This window comes from Phyllostomus hastatus, unplaced genomic scaffold (assembly GCF_019186645.2).
Source record: "Phyllostomus hastatus isolate PE091 unplaced genomic scaffold, TTU_PhHast_1.1 phas_contig_210, whole genome shotgun sequence".
Taxonomy (NCBI): Eukaryota; Metazoa; Chordata; class Mammalia; order Chiroptera; family Phyllostomidae; genus Phyllostomus; species Phyllostomus hastatus.
The window spans coordinates 3,103,221-3,123,500 of NW_025333737.1; the positions used below are offsets into that span (position 1 = coordinate 3,103,221).

General features: G+C 36.1%; 1 protein-coding gene across 6 annotated transcripts in view; it reads right to left on the reverse strand.

The window, feature by feature from the left end:
• TAOK1 (TAO kinase 1) overlaps positions 1 to 20,280 on the reverse strand; it is a 144,501-nt gene that overhangs the window by 10,574 nt on the left and 113,647 nt on the right. For all 6 annotated transcript variants that reach the window (XM_045836986.1, XM_045836987.1, XM_045836988.1 and 3 more), the window contains 6 exons: positions 19,557 to 19,793; positions 17,103 to 17,231; positions 14,316 to 14,519; positions 11,036 to 11,275; positions 6,183 to 6,395; positions 4,703 to 4,885 (listed from right to left, as the gene is read on the reverse strand). In XM_045836986.1, coding sequence (XP_045692942.1) covers positions 4,703 to 4,885; positions 6,183 to 6,395; positions 11,036 to 11,275; positions 14,316 to 14,519; positions 17,103 to 17,231; positions 19,557 to 19,793 — 1,206 coding nt within the window. The remainder of the gene's footprint in view (positions 1 to 4,702; positions 4,886 to 6,182; positions 6,396 to 11,035; positions 11,276 to 14,315; positions 14,520 to 17,102; positions 17,232 to 19,556; positions 19,794 to 20,280) is intronic.

The window sequence follows — 20,280 nt, forward strand, 5'->3', positions numbered from 1 at the left end:
AGTGAGAGGGCTTTACCCAGGCCAGCCAGGATGGCTGTGACCACTTACCACCAACCTCCATACCCTGTGGAGTATCAGCTATGCAAGGGCATAGTGGTGGTAAAGGCCAAGGCCAGACCCCACCCATGTTTTGCCCAGGGCTACCCTTCCTAAGCTACAAAGCAATCAGAGATGGCTGCTACTTGTGTGGGGCCTGGAGATTTCTAGGCAAAGCCACGCTGTGAATCTAGACTACTAGTTCGGGGCCTGGGGCTCACTGAGGCCAGCAGCTGTTTGCTTGAGAGAATTATTTATTTATTTATTTATTTATTTATTTATTTATTTGATTTTATTTATTTTTAGAGAGAGGAAAAGGGAGGGAAAAAGAGAGGGAAAGAAACATCAATGTGTGGTTGCCTCTCACGTGGCCCCCACTGGGGACCTAGCCTGCAACCCAGGCACGTGCCCTCATTGGTAACTGAACCAGTGACTCTCTTGTTCACAGGCCAGCACTCCATCCACTAAGCCACACCAGCCGGGGCTTGCTTGAGAGGACTTAGGAAGCTGTGCAGCAGGAGCCAAGACCAGCCATTCATATGGAAAAGTAGCTTGGGTGGGCCTGTAAGTTGGTAGGCACAGAGTCTCTGTGGATCTCCAAGGATGGTAAAACAGTGTTAGCCAGGTTGACAGAATCTTAGACTTGGCTCCAGCCTGTTGTTGGGGGAAAGCCCAGGAAAAGGACAACGGGCTCTGCTTGCCTTGATGCCAGATACCTCAGCCTCCTCCTGCACACCACTTGTGTTCCTCAAGCTGCTTTCCTGGTGCTGGAGCTCAGAGGGAATGAGTGTGAGTAGGTGAGTCCCTGTGTAGTTTCTTTAAGAGGAACTGCATGAGGGTCTCCAGCAGTTTCTTCAACTGACTCAATCTCAGCTGGTTTTTATAGCCGGAAGTGGTAGGTGGGGACATATCTTCCTGGCATTGGAGCCCTGGGCTGGGTGGCCCGGTGTGGGGCTGGGCCTCCTCAAGATATCACTCCCATTTTTTTATCCAGCGCACGTGGATGTGGGACCAGCCTGTTCCAGGTCCCTGCCTTTCTATCGGTCTAGATGGATGTGGTTTCTTTATTTCCATAGTTGTCAGACTTCCGTTTAACTAGATTTCTGTTGGTTCTGAGAGATGGTTGGTCTATATTTTAGTTGTCATTTTGATGTGGTTGAACAAAGAGGTGAGCCATGTCTGCCTACACCGCCATCTTGACCAGAGTCCTCTAATATATATTTCTAAAATATGTAAAATCAAGTCCTTAAAAGCAAAGGTAATAATCTGTATTAAAATAATAAATCAAGGTATTATCATCAATGGCTAGTAAATCCATTAGGTAAAAAGTTTAATGAAAAAGAAAATGAGTGAGGAAAAACCAGTCTTAGCAGACATACCATAATGTTATTTAATAAGATAAATTTGACATTGGTATAGGAATAGAAAACTAGTAAATTAGAAATAGAATGCAGATCAAAGTTTGTATGCTTTTAATGCAGGACAAAAGTAACAACTAATTCAATGGGAAAAAGATCGATTCTCAGCAAATAACACAGGCACAATTGGCCATCTATCTGCAAGGAAATGAAAGTGGAACCCCAGCACATTCCATGTTGCAGATGGACCAAAGTGCAAGCCAAAACCACAAAAACCATAAAGTTTTCATTAAAAAGTTAGAAGACACTATGTACTTAGAAATCAGTGGTTGGGTAGCCATTTAATCAGTTCCGGAAAACTAGGAGGTATTACAAATAAATATAGTTGACTATATATAATTTTTATAAATGTAAAAAACCCATTAAAGTCAACAAACAATAAAAATAGTTGAAGAAACTTTTTATGATCACATCGATAATGCCTGAACTCACTGATCAATATAATATCACTTAAAAGAGGGACAACTAGATGTTATGTATCTCTCAATATGATACAAAAGGAGATATATAGTAATCCTTACATAAATTTAATCTAAACATGATCATGCCTCTAAATCTACTTACTAGTTTATAATAAATATGAAGGAGAGAGGAATATATAAATAACAACATGAGCATATAATCAGCCACATCTAAAATGTGAGAATATCTATAGAGCAAATTATCCAATGTACAGTTTAAAAAGGCAGTAAGAGCCCTGGCTGGTGTGGCTCACTGGATTGAGCACTAGCCTGTAAACTAAGAGGTCACTGGTTCAATTCCCAGTCAGGGAATGTGCCTGGGTTGAGAACCAGGTCCCCAGGGGGGAGCAGGAGAGGCAACTGATCCAAGTTTCTCTCATACATTGATGCTTCTCTTTATTCCTCTCTTTCCTTCTCTCTAAAAGTAAATAAAATCTTTAAAAAGTTAAATGTCTCCCTATGATTCGGACATTAGAACCTTTACAGTTGTCCCAGGGGTTCCTAAGCCTCTCATTTTTTAAAATTATGGTTTCCTCATTCTGGTTGAATGTTTATTTCTTTCTTCTGCTCCAAACCATTAATTTGAGCCCCAGTTTCCTTCTCTTCACCATTGGTTCCCTGTACATTCTCCTTTATTTCACTTGACATAGCCTTCACTTCTTCCTCTATTTTGTGACCATACTCAACCATTTCTGTGGGCATATAGATTACTAGTGTTTTGAACTCTGCATCTGATAGGTTGGCTATCTCTTCGTTGCTTAGTTCTTCTGGAGTTTTGATCTGTTCTTTCATTTGGGCCATATTTTTGTCTCGGTGCACCTGTTACATTGTAAGGGAAGCCTTAGGAATTCACCAGAGCAGGGTAACCCATGTTGCTGCATTATGGAGCTGTATGTGGGGGAAGAGTCCACAGACAGGGAACAATGCCACTTGCTGGGCTCTCAGCTGGCTTTTAGTCACTTCCTCCGCTATCCACAAGCAAATTGGGCCCTTCTGGTGGGTGGGTTTGTGTATGTTCTAGGACCCTGTGGATCTCTCCAACAAACTCTCCTGTGAGGCTGGGGGTTTCTCCTGCTGCCTCAACCCGCACAGGTTTTTACACTCAGAGGTTTTTGAGGCTTTCTTGATCCACACTGGAATCCTGGGTCACATGGTCTGTCTTGCTCCCCAGCTGTTCCTCCTGGTTTGTTCACATGCAAATGTGACACAACCCAGTCCTCTAGCCAACACTTTGTCCACCCGTTCCTCCAGCCACCTTGCTGTGCATCCTCTCTGCCCAGCTGCCTGTCTCTGCCCTTCCTACCAGTCTGGATGAATGTTTCTCCTTTAACTCCTTGGTTGTCAGACTTCCATACAGTTTGGTTTTCTGGCAGTCTGGTTGTTTTTTGTTTTTAAATTTGTTGTTGTTCTTCTTTTGGTCGTGGAAGGACACAAAGTGTTACCTACTTACGCTTCCATCTGGGCCAGAACTGTATCAGTTTTATATTCACATTTCACTAGACTTTGTAGAACACGTAGGCTTTGCTTCATATATTGAAATGATTAATTAGCACTGTTTAACTCTGAACCACTAGGTGGAGCTAAAAATGCAAATATAATAGTACTAATATTTCCATAACACTATTCCTCAAATTCTATAGGGAGTTTTCCTTTTAGTGGTAATCTTGAAGCATAGGAAACAGAACTTTGTATTGTATTTTAAATATGAAAGTTGGAATCAGATTTATGATATATGTACATTAGACAAATTAGGTTTTTCTCAAAATTTATGTTTTCATCTTTCCATCTTGAATGAGAAACATTGAGATAATTTTTAGAGGCAAGTACCTCTCAAGAAGCCATTATTAAAGACAGATGTGCCAGAGAAATAGTAACATCTTACTTAGGTGGGCGTTTTAAAGAATATATTCTTATCAGAAGAACTGCAGGAAACAATAGAAAATCCATGAGCTGATAATCACTGACAACTTTTAATAGGCAAGACCATTAACTTAATGGACCAATGGACTTAAGACTATGTCAGCTATTGGGAACTTATGGCTCAGGAATTCTGAAACATACCTTTGAATCATGGATACAATTGATAATCTACTACTTCTCATAACAAATACCTTTCCTCTTGTTATCACTCAAAAATCTTTTGCCCAATGCCCTTTACCCAACACACAAACACAGCTTAAGTTCCTTAAAGGACAGAAATGAATTTTGTGATTGTAGTTCTATTCTCTAATATATCTGACAAAGAATAAGTTAAAAACAATAAATGAAGGTACATCTAAAAGTGACATTTTCAGCCTGACTTTTCACCAGTGTGGAACTGATTTTATCTTCTGTCCTCTAGTAATCTTCCACCAATCTGTATAGTTCCAGGCCCAGGACATATGAGTAAAGTATATATTCCTGATCCTTTGTCCCTGCCTCTTCCATGCAATTGCTAAAATTCTTCTTCTTCACTCTACAAGTTTTCCTGCAATCTCTTCAAGGAGAGCTACATACATAAAAGAAGTGAGAACATGAAGCCAGAGCTATCAGAATTCAATTGTCTTCACATAATCCATATCTTTCCTCTAGCAATTATATTTAATTATAGTCCCTTAATGTTTAGAACTCATTAATTATAAGGTTCATTATGAATCAATACTTTTTTAAAAAGGAAAAAAACGACCAAATTAAAAAGGATATACGATATTGTAAAAATAGTCTAATGCCACATCTGTCAATATATTTATAAAATGCTCCAGAAGAAAGCAAATACTAGCACAATTACCTTCCTTCTATTACTTATACCTTTTGTTCTAAGAGTGCCCGGCGGAGGGAGACCCTCTGTTCAAGCTCCCGAAGCTCTCGATCATGTTGTGCCTCAGCCTGCATCTTGATTTTGCTCTGATATGCATTCAACAGCTCCAGTTCCTGCTGCAGCTGCATCTTCAAAACCTGGCACTCTGCTTCCTGTGCTTCATCCAAGCGTAGCTGAAAGAAAACAGATATATCCTACTATGAGCTATCTGTGCATGACTTGTGGAAAGAAGTGTGAAAGAAGACAGACTACTCTTCCGTAGGATACATAATTGTTTTCTCTTCTATCTTAAACATCTCTGAAAAAGGAAGGCATAGTAACCAACGATGGCATTATGAAGACAAAGCTATCATAAGCTATTTCAAAAATAACCATATTTTTCTTAAGAAAAATTTAGACACTTGATTAAGTGATGTAAGACTCTGAATTTCTTGCTCTAGCCAGGTAGCTCAGTTGGGGAGAGCGTTGTCCTGATATGTGGAAGTTTGACCCCAGTCAGGGCACATACAAGAATCGACCAATGAATGCATCAATAAGTGGAAAAACAAAGTGATGTCTTTCTCTGTCTCTTTCTCAAATCAGTAATTTTTTTTAAAAGACTCTAAATTTATTCTCTCAGATGGAAATAACTGCAGAACAGGGGCAAAGCCAACTATAGCCTATAGGCCAAAAAGCATGAGTGTGTGTTTAAGTCTACTAGCTAAGAATGGTCTTTGTATTTTGAAAAGGTTATATTTTAAATGGCTATATACTCAAGTACCCATATAATAGCCTCAATTTTGCCTACTGGCCCACAAAGCCTAAGATATCTACTATCTGGCCCTTTTAAAAAATAGTTTACAAAACTTATATAAAAAATATTTTATTTTATTTTTTTTTATTTTTTATTTTTATTATTATTTTTTTAAAGATTTTATTTATTTATTTTTAGAGAGGGAAGGGAGGGAGAGAGAGAGAGAGAGAAAGAGAGAAACATCAATGTGAGGTTGCTGGGGGTTCTGGCCTGCAACCCAGGAATGTACCCTGGCTGGGAATCGAACCTGGGACACTTTGGTTCCCAGCCCGTGCTCAATCCACTGAGCTACGCCAGCCAGGGAAAAATATTTTATATTAGCACTCAAACATGACCATTTGCATTTCCAATACAGTACTACCTTTTGCCTACTCCTTAATAAAGCTGCTGCTCTAATCTTGATAAGCTTGTGGGATATGCACTAAACATTTGCCTAAGAGGTATCAGCAAAGAGCCTATTTAGAACTTCATGTCTAAATGGACCAATGAGAATTTTGTATACATCATGCCTGCCTCCCAGCAATGTTGAGAGCCAGAAGAATATGGAGCACCACCACTATTTTCCAAGATGTAGGAGAGCTATCACTTCCAACTAATATTTTAATTGTTGGGATTTTGGTTCAAGTGGTAGAAGGATGGGGTTACTAAACTGTTTTGCCTAAATAAAACAAACTCACGGCTTGTGTGGACAGCATTTCATTAATGCTGTGGTCGTACTGCTCAGCCAAGATGGCTAACTTCCGGGTCTGCTCTTCCTTGAGCCGTTTCAGAACAGCTTTGTGCTCACTCTTTGGTGTAGTCTCCAGTAGGTGATTTCTTAATGCTTTGTACTGTCTGGTTTGGATTTTACAGGTGTCCTGAAACTGCTTTTTTATTTGGAGTTCTTTAGACTGGAAAGGAAAAAATAAATGTATATAATTTTTAGCACATGGCATTCGAAATACCTTATGCTTACAAGAAAACAAAGGCAACTAAAACAAAGGGAGAGGAAAAACAAAAAGGTGAGATCATCAGGTTGCAGGTACTTTTGCATTTGGCTAATGGGTCAAATCACTGAATTCTATAGATTTTAATAACAAACTCTAACTGAAATCATTATAATACCAACAACCTCATTTATCACAGGATTTCAAGCAATACTACTTATCACCTTATATACTCTGGTTTCTCTTCAGATCGTATAAATCTTTTGCCTTTTACTACTTATTACCTTACTAGTAAGTTTAGCAACTGGAGTAAACATTAAAATTAGTTTTGATTACTGTGTATACTGATGACAGAAAATTAAGTTTCTTCTCATGCAGTAAGTGTAGTAGATATAAAAGCACAGACAATATTTTATCAGATCTCTAGGGTTGAATGTAAGCATATGTATGCTGTTCTTATCTCACTTTGCTCCAATTTCTTTTAATGACAATCTCAACTCTAACTACATAGTCTATGACAGACCCCATCAAAATAGGGTATTAGTAACTAATATTGTTATTATAATTGGTCTTTTCCTTAAGGGAACAAACTAGGTAGATACACATCATATAAGAGTTCACTCTTTAACACCACAAGCAAAAACTTGAAAGTCAGTTAACTAATCTTTCAAAGGTCAAAAAAAATTATGGGGCAAAGGAGGGGACAAGCATTCTCAGGGTGATGATAAACAGGAATTACATAAACATTTCTGAGATAAAATGATCTGAGTTCAGAGATGCAGGAGTTTTGCTTTTAGTTTCTGGTTAACCACAGGTTAGGCATTCTATGAACTCGGGTTTTAACAAAATTTAATATGGTAAAATATATTTCTACAAGGTATATTATTGATCAAGCCCACAGGTGAGAAAATATTCATTTACTACAATAAGGCAAAAATTTATAGGTGAAATTATTTTACCTAATATAAATACTGTCACATATTGTTTGATACAATGTGCAAGAAATGCATTTTGACCAAAGTTATAGCCTTGTCAAGAAGCAGTTTTTGCCCTCCCCCACACTACAACATCAAATACAACCTTCCCATATTTTATTCCAACTGAGGCACTAGGTCATACTCACATACCTTTATTCTGTGAAGGATCAAGAAATGTCTAGCTACAAAGAGAAAATATTGGTCTAGCTATGCTTAACAGCACTGCTCTTAAATACTGTCCTTGGTTAAAAAAATTCTTCCAAGTTAGCCAGGAATGGAACAATAAAATTCAGACATTCCTTTCTGCCTCTCTGTAACAGCCTCCCTTCTTTTAAGTTTTTATTTTTATTTATTTATTTTTAAAGATTTATTTATTTATTTTTAGAGAGGTAAGGGAAGCAGAAAGAGAGAGAGAAACATCAATGTGCAGTTGCCAGGGGCCATGGCCTGCAACCCAGGCATGTGCCCTGACTGGGAATGGAACCTGCGATACTTTGGTTCGCAGCCCACGCTCAATCCACTGAGCTACACCAGCCAGGGCTAAGTTTTTATTTTTAAAATATTATACCAAGGAAACTGTGTATCACTAGTCTAATGAGAAAAATAATTCCTTAAAAAATTTTAAAAATAACTGACATATATCGCTGAATAAATTTAAGGTATAGAGCGTGATGGTTTGATTTATATATATTGTGAAATGATTACAACAGGTTCAGCTAACATATGAGGTCTGTCTGGAAAAAGTCCAGCCATTGTTAAATATAACAAAAACGGTTTGTTCAACATCAATGTAACCTGGCAGCCCAGGAGAGTGGACTGGAATGTGCATGTGTGAACAATGATAACTTCACCGTACTAGTCAGTGGGGGCTGTAGACGCCATTTAGTGAGCATGTGTACTGTGTGGCTATTGCATTCAAAGTGACTGGGTGAGTAGGCCAACAAATGAGCATTAAATTTTGTGTTAAGCTTGAACATTCCTCTGCAGAAACTATATGGATGATTCAGAAGGCCATTGTTATGGGCAACTGGTGATTGGCAGCTTGAAAGCGTGCCTGCTCATGCATCATGTCTCATGCAGAGTTTTTTGGTAAAACATTACATCACCCAGGTGACACAGCCCCCTCTACAGCCCAGATTTGGCACCCTATGACTTCTGGTTTTTCCCCAAACTACAACCACCTTTGAAAGGGAAGAGATTTCAGACCATCAATGAGATTCAGGAAAATACAACAGGACAGCTGATGGTGATTGGGAGAACTATGTGAGGTCCCAAGGTGCCTATTTTGAAGGGGACTGAGGTGTCATTGTCTTATGTACAATGTTTCTTGTATTTTCTTCAATAAATGTCTGTAATTTTTCATACTACATGGCTGGACACCTTCTGGACAGACCTCATACATCTCATACAGATACATTTTCAATAAGAACAGTAATACCTATACCAAGAATAAACTGTATCCTTCAATGTTAGACTCAGTGAAAATAAGATGAACGTAAGTTATAGTGGTTTCTACTCATATAACACTGACAAAGCACCATTTGGATGGCAGGTGAAAAAACAGAACAGGCAATAGGTGTTTACCTAAACCATTCCGAAGACAGTACCCCAACCCCCATAAATCCTAGTCAACTCATGGAAGTGTTCAAAGTGAAGTTGCCCTAGCCCTTTTTTAAATCTTGGAGCTCCGAGTGGTGTGGCTCAGTGGGTTGGGCATTGTCCCATGAACCAAAAGGTTGCCAGTTTGATTCCTAATTCCTGGTCAGGGCACATGCCTGGGTTGCAGGTGAGTCCTGGTTAGGGGTGTGTGAGAAGCAACCAATCGATATTTCTCTCACTCACTGATGTTTCTCTCCCTCTCTTTCCTCCTCTTTTCCCCTCTCTCTAAAAATAAATAAAATCTTTAAAAAAATAAATTTAAAAAAGTCTTAGAGAAAGTTGAAAGAGGCAACTAAATACTTAAGCAAATAAAAACAGGGTAATTGGTGTTAAAATCTAGTCTGTTTTGAGCAAGTGGATAGATATACAAAACTAAGAGGAACTTGGTGATTTTCTTTCCTACTAAACTAGCAGAACAATTTCTTTATGGGAATCCTTGAGCTCATTTGTCATCAGAAGGAGGCATTCTATTCAAAGTCTGACTGTGACTGTAAACATTATTTTCTTAATTTCTGTATAGTTTCTGTGAAAATTAGCCTAGTGTTTACAAGCTTTCAAACTGGAAAGGCTCTAGCAACAGGAAACAGGAAGGGTTAAATACTGAACAGCTATCCCAGAGAAATGCTGTCATATAAAATTTATGCTATGACTATAAAAACTATTAAGTTTTCAGTTTGATTTACTTCTGGGCATTGCTCACTTTAAAACCAAAACTAATTTCATAGAAATGTTGTTTTAAAAATCTATAGCCAAAGAGTATATATTTCTCCAGTAAAAATACAAAATAAATCTGAAAAATCATTAGGAATTCCAATTTTTCTAAGCAATGACTAAAGAAGGTCAACATAAGCTATATTGTAAATGAGGTTATAATTAGCTGTTTTGAAGACACAGCGAAGTGCAATTTTACTCAGGTTCACAGGAAGGGTAAAACAGCTTAGATTCTATATTTTGTTCAAGACATCTTGTTTAAATAGAATTGGGTGGGGATTGGGGATACCACTGGGTGTGGCGTAGCTTCAAGGTCCTGACACAAATGACCTTCATGAATAAATTGCACTCCAGGACAATTACTCAGTTAAGACCAAAAACAGTTTATAGTTTAATTACCAAATAGTTTTAAAAAGAGGTAAGGTCTTTAAAAACCTATCATGGGACTTGGACCTTACTGGATGTAAATAAAAGTTTGAAGTGTGCAGATACGTACAGACTGACTGAGGTACTAATGTAGATGCCAGCCTATAAAGTGGGTGGTTTCAGTTTATTAAGATTCATGTGACTATACTCCTTCAAATATTTATTACAAGTTATAAAACTTGAAAATTTCTTGGAATTGTTAATCTGGCTGATGTTGGAGAAGGGGGTTGGTGGGTCAGGTGGCTGGAGAGACAAGGGGGAAATTAACTTTATGTAGTACAGTACACTTTGGTTACCTTTCAAATTTCCTACCATACAAATGAATTCCTCCATTCAAAGTAAATACGAGTACAAAATGTAAAGTTCTATGATGATTCCACCATTCCTCTTCATATAAGCACAGACACGGAAGGGAGAGGCATTTCTCATTCACTGGCATCTGTACTGATTGGGAACTTACTGTCTTTTTTGGATACAAATCACGTTTAGAGCAAATAAGATTACAAAAATGACAGAGAGAAGCCCACAGGTTAACATGTTGACATGTAATATCAGAATTGAACATTTGGGTACATTTAAAATAAGAACTTTGATTCCTATTTATGGAACTTAACAGTTAAAAGTTTTGGCTATTTTTTGGTACTTGGTGAGAAATAAATAAAAGTATGTAGCTACATGCAGCTACAGACACTCCAAATTAAAACTAACCAAACATGCTCAAAATGAAAAGATTATTCCTTTCTTTATGACAGACATCTGTCTTAGACTGTTACTGTTTATGTGGATGCCTTTTCTCTCTTTTCCCTGTCAAGAAGCTTAGGCTAAAGGTACCTTCAGGCTCTTAGGCTGCTGTCGAACCTCCATGACATGCTTGCGCCTTAGTTCTCGTTCTCTTCGCTTATTATATTCCAGCTGGTTAGTAAGCTCAGTTTGATGCTGCAATCTGATCAACTCACAGCGCATCTTCTGAATTGTGTTGAGGTGACGGAACTCCAGTTCTTGCATGGACTCATGCTGTCGCAGTAGCATGGCATGCTCTAAGTCCTTTTGGGTCTGCCTTTTATTTAACTCCTAATCCATAAAGCAAAGACAAAAAGTGTAATTTACTGCTGTGTAATACCAGGACAACATCCTAAGAAACAGAATAACCAGGAAAGAGATGCAAAAATCTGGTTCAATAATGGCTGCACAGGAACACACACACATACACACACACACACAATGTAGAAGTCAAACTTGTCCCTTTTGCCTCTGCAAACCCCTTCTCCAAAGGCCAACAGTTTGTTGCAAACGTTTCCCAACCTTTCTCCCCATGCTTATCATGACACATCTATTAAAGAAAAACATATAGTTTTAAAAACTGAATAGTAATTATGTACTATAGGCTTATAATATGCTTTTTTCACCTAACAATATAATGGATATATATGCAGATCAAATCAGCACATACAGATCTTTTTTTTACTGTAGTAGATGGGTAATTAGTAGCACAAATTTCCTTATTCTATTCATTTATTATTCATTAACACTATTTTATGCAATAAGCTTAAGACATATCAAACCTATCTGAAGAGGCTTAATGTCTTTCCTTCTTCCTTTCTTTTATTAATTGTTTCTTAATTTTATATTTCAAGAGGGCTCCCCGTCCTTAGGTTATTTATTTAGACTCTGTGCTTCAGTTTCATCACTTCTCAAGGCAGATAATATATACCTAGTTCACAGATTTGAGGATGAAATGAGCTGGTAAGCAGAAAGTTCTCAGAATAATATATAGCATAATGCTCAATAAATATTATTATTCTTTCTTTCAGATTAAAAAGAACAAGTGTACAACACACACAATGTAGAAATCAAACTTGTCCCTTTTGCCTCTGTACATCCTTTTTCCAGAGGCCAACAGTTTGTTGCAAATGTTTCCCAACCTTCCCCATTATCGTGACATATTATAGAAAAATATAGTTTTAAAAATTGGGTAAGAATATATACTATAGGCATGTAATGTGCTTTCTTCACCTAACAATATAATGGACATATATCCAGATCAGATACTACATACTGGTCTTTTTTTTTTTTAAGTTTCATTGTAAGCTTGTTTTACAATACCATAATTTTTCTATTTTTTGCTTTATAAACAAATTTTCAATAAATATATATGCATGACGCATCAGATAACCATGTTATTATTTATTTAGGATAGATTTCTAGAAATGGATTTGATGCATAAAAGTACAAGGGGGGACCCCAAAAAGCCCAGTGTATTTATTCTTACACGTTTAAATTTCAGTCACCTTCAAAGTACTCTTCATTTGATGCAATACACCTATTGAGACTTTTCCCCCACTGCTCAGAACAGTTTTTGAATTTGTCAATATTGATGCCTTTTAGTGTTTCTGCTGTTTTTTGTTTCACCACCTTCCATATCGGTAAAAAGTTTCCCTTGAGGGCTTTTTTCATTCAGGGAAACAACAAAAAATGTCCCACAGTGGCGAGATCTGGTGAATAGGGACGGTGGGGCACGAGGGTCATGCCATTTTTGGTCAAAAACTGTTGAACACGCAGCCCAGTGTGGGTAGGTGCACCCATAAATCACCCATCATGAAATGGGCAAGGCCACTGAAAGTCTTCAAAAAAAGTTCACTGAAGCCAAATGCAGCCTCTCACAACAATGCCAGCTGGTACACTGATACAAATGGGTTCCTACAACACTTACCTAAGCAGGGGAATCCTGTTCAAGAAGCCCACCCTCCAGAAGATAATTCCATTTGGGGGGGGGGTCCCCCTCTTATATATGTGAGTATTACATTTTGAAAGCTTTTTTCAAATTATGTTCCAAAAGGGTAGTTATCAATTTAAACTTCTACCAGTATTGCCCATTTTCCCATGCCATTACTCAGACTCAATATTATCTTATCTAATTGATGCCACTGTTTTGATATGCCTTTATTTAATTATTAGTGAATTTGAGCAATTTTGCTATATTTAAAGTTTACTTTAAACCACTCTTGGAAATAAATTAATCCATGCTTACAAGTACCCCAGATAATGAGAACAATTGTTTTCATTGGTATAAGAGTTTCAACATTTGCCTAATTAAAAATTACATGATTATTAAATGTATTAGTTTTTTTCCTTGGTGGCTGCTTGAAGATCGGCTGCCACCATGAACAGTAGTGACACAGTTAGTCGATCAACAGACTACTTCATCAGAAACAAATGTTCATTGACGTCCTTTACCCCGAGAAGGCAACAACACCTAAGACAGACATATTCAGGAAAAACTAGCCAAAATGTGTAAGACCACACCAGACATCATCTTTGTGTTTGGACTCAGAACCCATTTTGGCTTTGGCATGATTTATGATTTAATGATGATTCCTTGGATTACACCAAGAAAAACGAACTCAGACCATAGACTTGCAAGATATGGCCTATCTGAGAAGATGACCTCAGAAAAAAAGAGAAAGCAATGCAAAGACAGAATGAAGAAAGTCAGTGGGACTGTAAAGGCCAATCAATGTTGGTGTTGGCAAAATGTGAGCTGGAGATTAGGAACAGAAGTAGAGATTATTTAGTGACTTTGTGGTGATTGTAAAGATTTTTCATGAGAGGATTAATAAACTAAGAACTTTTATGTGAAAATAAAGTTAAATGGTAACACATACTTCATGGCATCCATTGCAGATCAAAAGGCATAACTTGTCCAATTTTCTCATATTTAAAAATTAATACTTCTTTTATTCATGGATTTCATATTTATTAAATGTCTACTATGGGCCAGACACTAAGCCTATAAAGACCTGAACAAAATCTGTGACTTCATATAATTTCCATTCTAGTTGGGGAGACTTCCTTCAAAAAATTACATGTATGTAAGAGAGAGAAGTACAAAGAAGAATATTTAAAGGAGACAGAAGAATTTTGTGATCAGGGATGGCATTTCTGAGGAGGTGACATTTGAAAACAGATTTGAAGGAAGGGAGAAAGCAAGTCACATGAATACCAGGAGAAGAAGGATTTAGGTAGAGGGACACACAAGTGCAAAGGCCCCGAGGGTGGGATGTAACTGACGTATTTTCAGGAAAGATCCTGATTTCACATCATTCACACGTACCTCCCTGACAAGATCTTGTTCTAAGTTATGGCGTCCAAGTAACATTCTTCTCTTGAAGCGACGGCACTCCAGCTCTAGGTATTGTCTCTGACGTCGAAGAAGATTAGCCTCTTCTTCTGCTTGGAAATGCTGTATATTCTCCTTCTGCTTTGAAAGCCACTCCTGTTTTTCTTTTTTTGGAGTGCTCTGGTTTTCATTCAGCTCCTAGCAACATAAAAAACAACTAAGTTAATAACACATAAAAATTAACTATATGAATGAATCATTTGGTATCTGGTAAATTAAAAAAAAAGTATTTTATCTATGTCCTCTCTAATGCTCAGGCAAGGCAATGACCTTAAAGAGGTAGGTCATATTCTTCTCTTCCTTGAGTTACCTAAGAAGTAGGACAGGAAAAGAGAAAGGTACACTAGAAAGGATATATATCCTTTTAACTTGGCACGGCTACATTTATGATGGTTTATAGCTTCAAAAAGCACAAAATAACTGGTAAATGAAGTAAGACACACCTTTCTTTAAATCCTTCCTGAGACAGAAGGAGTGCTTTCAGTTAAAAATCATATGCTAATTAAAATTAGGGTTAAAATGTAGTTATGTTTCACTTTTTGGGTTTTTATTTATTTTTTTAAGATTTTATTTATTTATTTTTAGAGAGGGAAGGGAGGGAGAAGGAGAGAGAGAGAGAGAAACATCAATGTGCGGTTGCTGGGGGTCATGGCCTGCAACCCAGGCATGTGCCCAGACTGGGAATTGAACCTGTGACACTTTGGTTTGCAGCCTGCGCTCAATCCACTGAGCTACGCCAGCCAGGGCCATTTTTTGGTTTTTGATAACATAAATACTAAGTTTTTGGCAAAATTATGGATGGACTCAATCTAAGAGAATTGGTAATTAAATAGAAAATCAATAAAACTATGGGACAATAGAGATTTTCCTTATGAATGGTATTTACTATTCAGCATAAATAACTACTGAACAAACAAAAACAATGTTTTTCTACAGCATTTTAAATATCACCTCACAAACTACCTAAATGACAATGCATTTTATTGGACAAGATGAGAGCCCTGACAATACACTCAATGAAGCACCCCCTAGAATGCTAATGAATACTGGTACATTTTCAACCTAAAAAGCATGACCATTGTGAGGAATATAAATGATAAATCAACCACCTTTCCTAGGCATAAAATGATTTTTCAGAGACTACTAACCTTATGATCTTTCCCCTTTTATTAAAACAACAACAACAACAATTCTTTATAACTTTAGTTTGTAAGATACTCAAACACATAAAGATAAAAAGCACATAAATTAGGAGCTCTCAGCATAGGGGTACATGTGTGTGCACACAGTGGGAAGAGAGAGGGATAACATAGGCATATACATGCAGAATTACCTGGGTAGCTTTTAAAAAACTTCTGTCAGGGAACTTCCCTACCAAGACTCTATGTCCCTTCTTCTAAACAGAGAATTACTATTCTAAGTAAACATATACAGATTTTACTTCCTAAACAAAATGAAGTTATTAGTAGGACTGTAAATTATATTATTAAAGAATTATCTATACCAGTGCACCCATAAAACTAAAATTTCATTTAATGAGGAAGCAAAACTGTAGAACCACATTTTGTCGGATATTTATTAAAGTTGTGAACCCTATTTACAATCTTTTCAAACCCATGTTCCAGTATAGAGTTTGGCTTCTGCATTATAGTCATGGGAACATGTTGTAGGTTATACCCTCTACATCTTGTCAAAGTCCACTTGGCCAGGTATACACAGCAAGTCTTTGTGCCACCAATTTGTACATAGTAAGACTTATATATGTGATTATAAAGCAAATTCCTACATACACGAAAACATTGATATCAAAGAGATTACCGTTATTTTATCAAGATCAATTTATCAGTGTGCTAATAATTGATTTCATGGGCTAAAAATTTCAGTCAGTCTGTGAGAGTGGATTATAAACTGAGATATATTTTTGTCCTGAACACAATCCTGAGTAATTATACCTTTTCAGAAATTGCCTTGGAGCAATTAAGGCTTTTCAAAGTTAGACTACATCTGTTTTTAAAAGAGGTTCAAAAAAGTAGCTCATAAACGGCAAATGAATATGAAATCATGTAGCCATAAAGAAATAATCAACATATTCTGCTATTAAAGAAAATGTGATAAGCAAATAGGCCGTTATCCTTACACTATGTTAAAATCAGAATAAGAAGAAATTATTGTAATCTTCTGAGCCAAAAGTAAGAAAAAATAAGGTATGGTTTATTTTAAAGATAATATAACTTTTTTAAACATCTCAAATATTTTTATTTCTAGTGAGTCAGTACTTAAAAAGTGGATAGGAAAGCTATTAGAAATAAAATAATTTATATTTTCAGGAGATGATTTCTTTTAGATCCTACCGATAACCGAGGACTCTTAGCCCACTGACAAATAACTGATCACAATCAATGGTTTCATTCAAACTAATATATATTTCGTGACTACAAACAACAAAAGAAAAATTTATCCTGTATAGGGAATATAATAACATTTTAGTAACTATATATGGTGTCAGGTGAGCACTAGACGTACTGGGGAGATCATAAGTTATTTAAATGTCTAACCACTATGCTGTACATCTGAACCTAATATAATATTGAATGTCAACTGTAATTGAAGAAAAAAACTAAACAAAAAGAAAAATTTATCCTAATGATTCTATAAGTTGATTAGCATTGGGTATTATTAATAATCAGGTAACTGGCTTGAAAATTTTTATAAAATAAGTACCTCCTTAAGTTGTTCTTTTCGAAGTTTATATTCTCTTTTCTGGGACTCCAAAAAGCTATTCAGTTCTTTCTTCTGTTGGGCCTGAATATGTTGCTGGAATTTTTTCTCCTCATTGGCCATCACTTTAGCCTATAAGAAATTTTGAAAAATGGATCAAATTTGTTAAGTAGATTCAAAGTAGCAGTTTAATATACATCACCAAAGATACCTTTGTTCCCCCAAGAACATAAAATCAGTATAAGCATTACCAAAATAAAAACTCCCAAATAATTATTAATAAGTATTACTCAGATCTTTTATTATACAAATTTTAGAGAACCAGTAAAATAAAATTCACCTTTAAAATACTGATCTCTTACAGAGTCAAAAGTTTCCACTATTTTTTCATTTAACAGGACTATGCCCTCCCCACATTGAAATAAAACTAATATATATTTACCTAAAAATATAACTAAATCATGACCTTTTATCTAGATTTACTTGTATATTAAATAATATAATATATTCATCTTCAAATAAAACACTGACCTTCAATTTATATATTAAATGAAAATGTTAATTATATAAAATACTGTTATATATAAATATTATATATATATATATATCATACTAATTTACTTTTGCTTATATATGTAATATATACCCATTGTAGAATATTTAGGAAATACAGGAAAACACAAAGAAGAAAAATCTTACGTGATTTCAACACCCAGATATACCCAATATAAATATTTTGGTGCAAACCCTTCCTAATTTTTTCATGTATCTATATAGCTTAAACAAATTTGTAATCATATTGCACATTTTGTGTCATGAATTGTTTTCCTAAATACATTTCTTTTTAAAAAATGTTTTTATTTATTGATTTGAGGGGGGAGAGAGGTCATTTGTTGTTCCACCCATTCATGCATTCATTAGTTGATTTTTGCATCAGCCCTGACTGGGGACCAAACTCAAACTCACAAACCTGGGGTATCAAGATGCTGCTCTAATTAACCGAGCTACTGGGCAGTGCAATAGATTAGTTTCTACCTCTTTTCAAGTTATTAAAAATACTACTCAAAGCCCAAAAGAATTCTAAGTATCTGTACATTCTTTCATCAAATTATTTCAAAATCAACTATTTATTTACACCATAAATTATTTTGCTAACTTCTCTACTATTGTGAGAGAATGGATTTTCTTTTTTGGAGGGAAAAGGCGAACAGGGTAACTATGATAATGACTCAATGTGAAGTAGCCAGACATATTTGATGATTTTGTGTGAATTTACTGAGAAGTTTTCACTTTACTTAAAAAACGTGACTCTCAAAATAAAATGAAACAGATGGGATATGAAAAACAGAAGAAAAAGTTTCACATGATAAGACTCCTTAAGTTCATCATCACCAAGCCCTTATTTTATGAAATGTGAAAGGGACTTATCTAAGAAAAGAAGATAAAAAAATGTATAGTAAAATGACAGCAAACTCACAATTATTAATGACCACACCTAAAACAAAACCAAAAGAAACTAAGCAAACAACTAGAACAGGAACAGAACCACAGAAAGGGAGATCACATGGAAGGCTAGCAACAGGGGAGTGGGAGGAGGAGAGAGGGGGAAAAGGTACAGAGAATAAGTAGCATAGATGGTAGGTAGAAAATAGACAGGGGGAGGGTAAGAATAGTAGGAGAAATGTAAAAGCTAAAGAACTTATGACACATGGACATGAACTAAAAGAGGGGAATGTGGGTGGGAGAGGGTATAGAGGGTGGAGGGGAAATGGGACAATGTAATAGCATAATCAATAAAATATATTTAAAAAAAGACTCCTTAAAAATATACCATTATCATATGGTAGAATGATATTTATAAATAAACAAATAGACTAAATCTTTATCTTAATTTGTAACCTCTAACAAGTTCCCTGTATATTATAACAACCTTTAACTATACTGACATAAAAATCCTGCTATAAATTTTAAAAAGTTTTAAAAAAATTCATAGAAAAGAGAATTAAGAATGATTATTTTGAGACCTAAATCTCCTATTGATGGGTATTTATCAAACTCAATAACCAGGGTATGCAAGGCCTAGAATATTAAAGGACTTACTACTATAACACTATAAAACCATCAAATGTCAGGAACTGATCCCATCTTCATTGGTTCCCAGACTCAGTACTTTTTAAATTTTTAAAAATATTTTACTTATTTATTTTTAGAGAGGAAGTGAGGGAGAAAGAGAAAGAGAGAAACATCAGTGTTTGGTTGCCTCTTGCATGTCCCTGACTGGGAATGGAACCGGCAACTCTTAAGAACTTGATATTATACACGTTATATAAATATTTCTCCCTTTCCCCAAATGGTTTGCTTGGTTCTGGAGAACAGATGTCCTAACTTCAAAATGCTACCTTGGTTAATTCTGAGGTGGTCAAAAGCTAGAATAAATAACAATACTGAATCAGCCACCTCTTTTTCCATAGCAGCCTGGTGTTTCTTGATAAGCTTCTCCATTTCTGCAGCAAAATTGTTACGCTGAGTTTCAAGATCTTTGTCTAATCTGAGGCGATGTTCATCCATCTCAGCCTTTAGCTTATTTTCCAGAGTCATCAGCTGCTTTTGGTGCTGCCGCCTCATTCTCTTATAGCCAGACATCTGTTCTCTAAGCTCAGAGTCCTGCTCATGTTCTTGCATTTGCCTTGTAACCTAGAAGAAAAGAATAAAATAATGCAAAACATTTTTCTTTCAAAGACATTTTAGACCACTCAACTATTAAGTAGGCAATTAATATACCAGATCTCAGCTAGCACTTTCTAATTAAAGATCCAGCAGGTCTTCTAAACAGACAGACAAGCTGGTTCTAAAATTTATATGGGAATGCAAAAGACCCAGAATAGCCAAAACAATCTCGAGGGGCAAACAAGCTGAAAGACATATACTTCTGTAATCAAAATGGTGTGGCTTTAAGGATAGGTTCACTAGATCAAAGGAACAGAATAAAATCTAGAAACAGACCTGTACATATTCAATTGATTTCTATCAAATAGCCAAGGTAATTCAAAGACGAAAGAAAAGCATTTTTAAACAAATCCTGCTAAAACAACCGATTCTCTGCATTAAAAAACAAAACAAAAACTTGGACTCCTCTATCACTCTTCGTGAAAAAATTTGAAAAGAATTATTTAACCTAAAC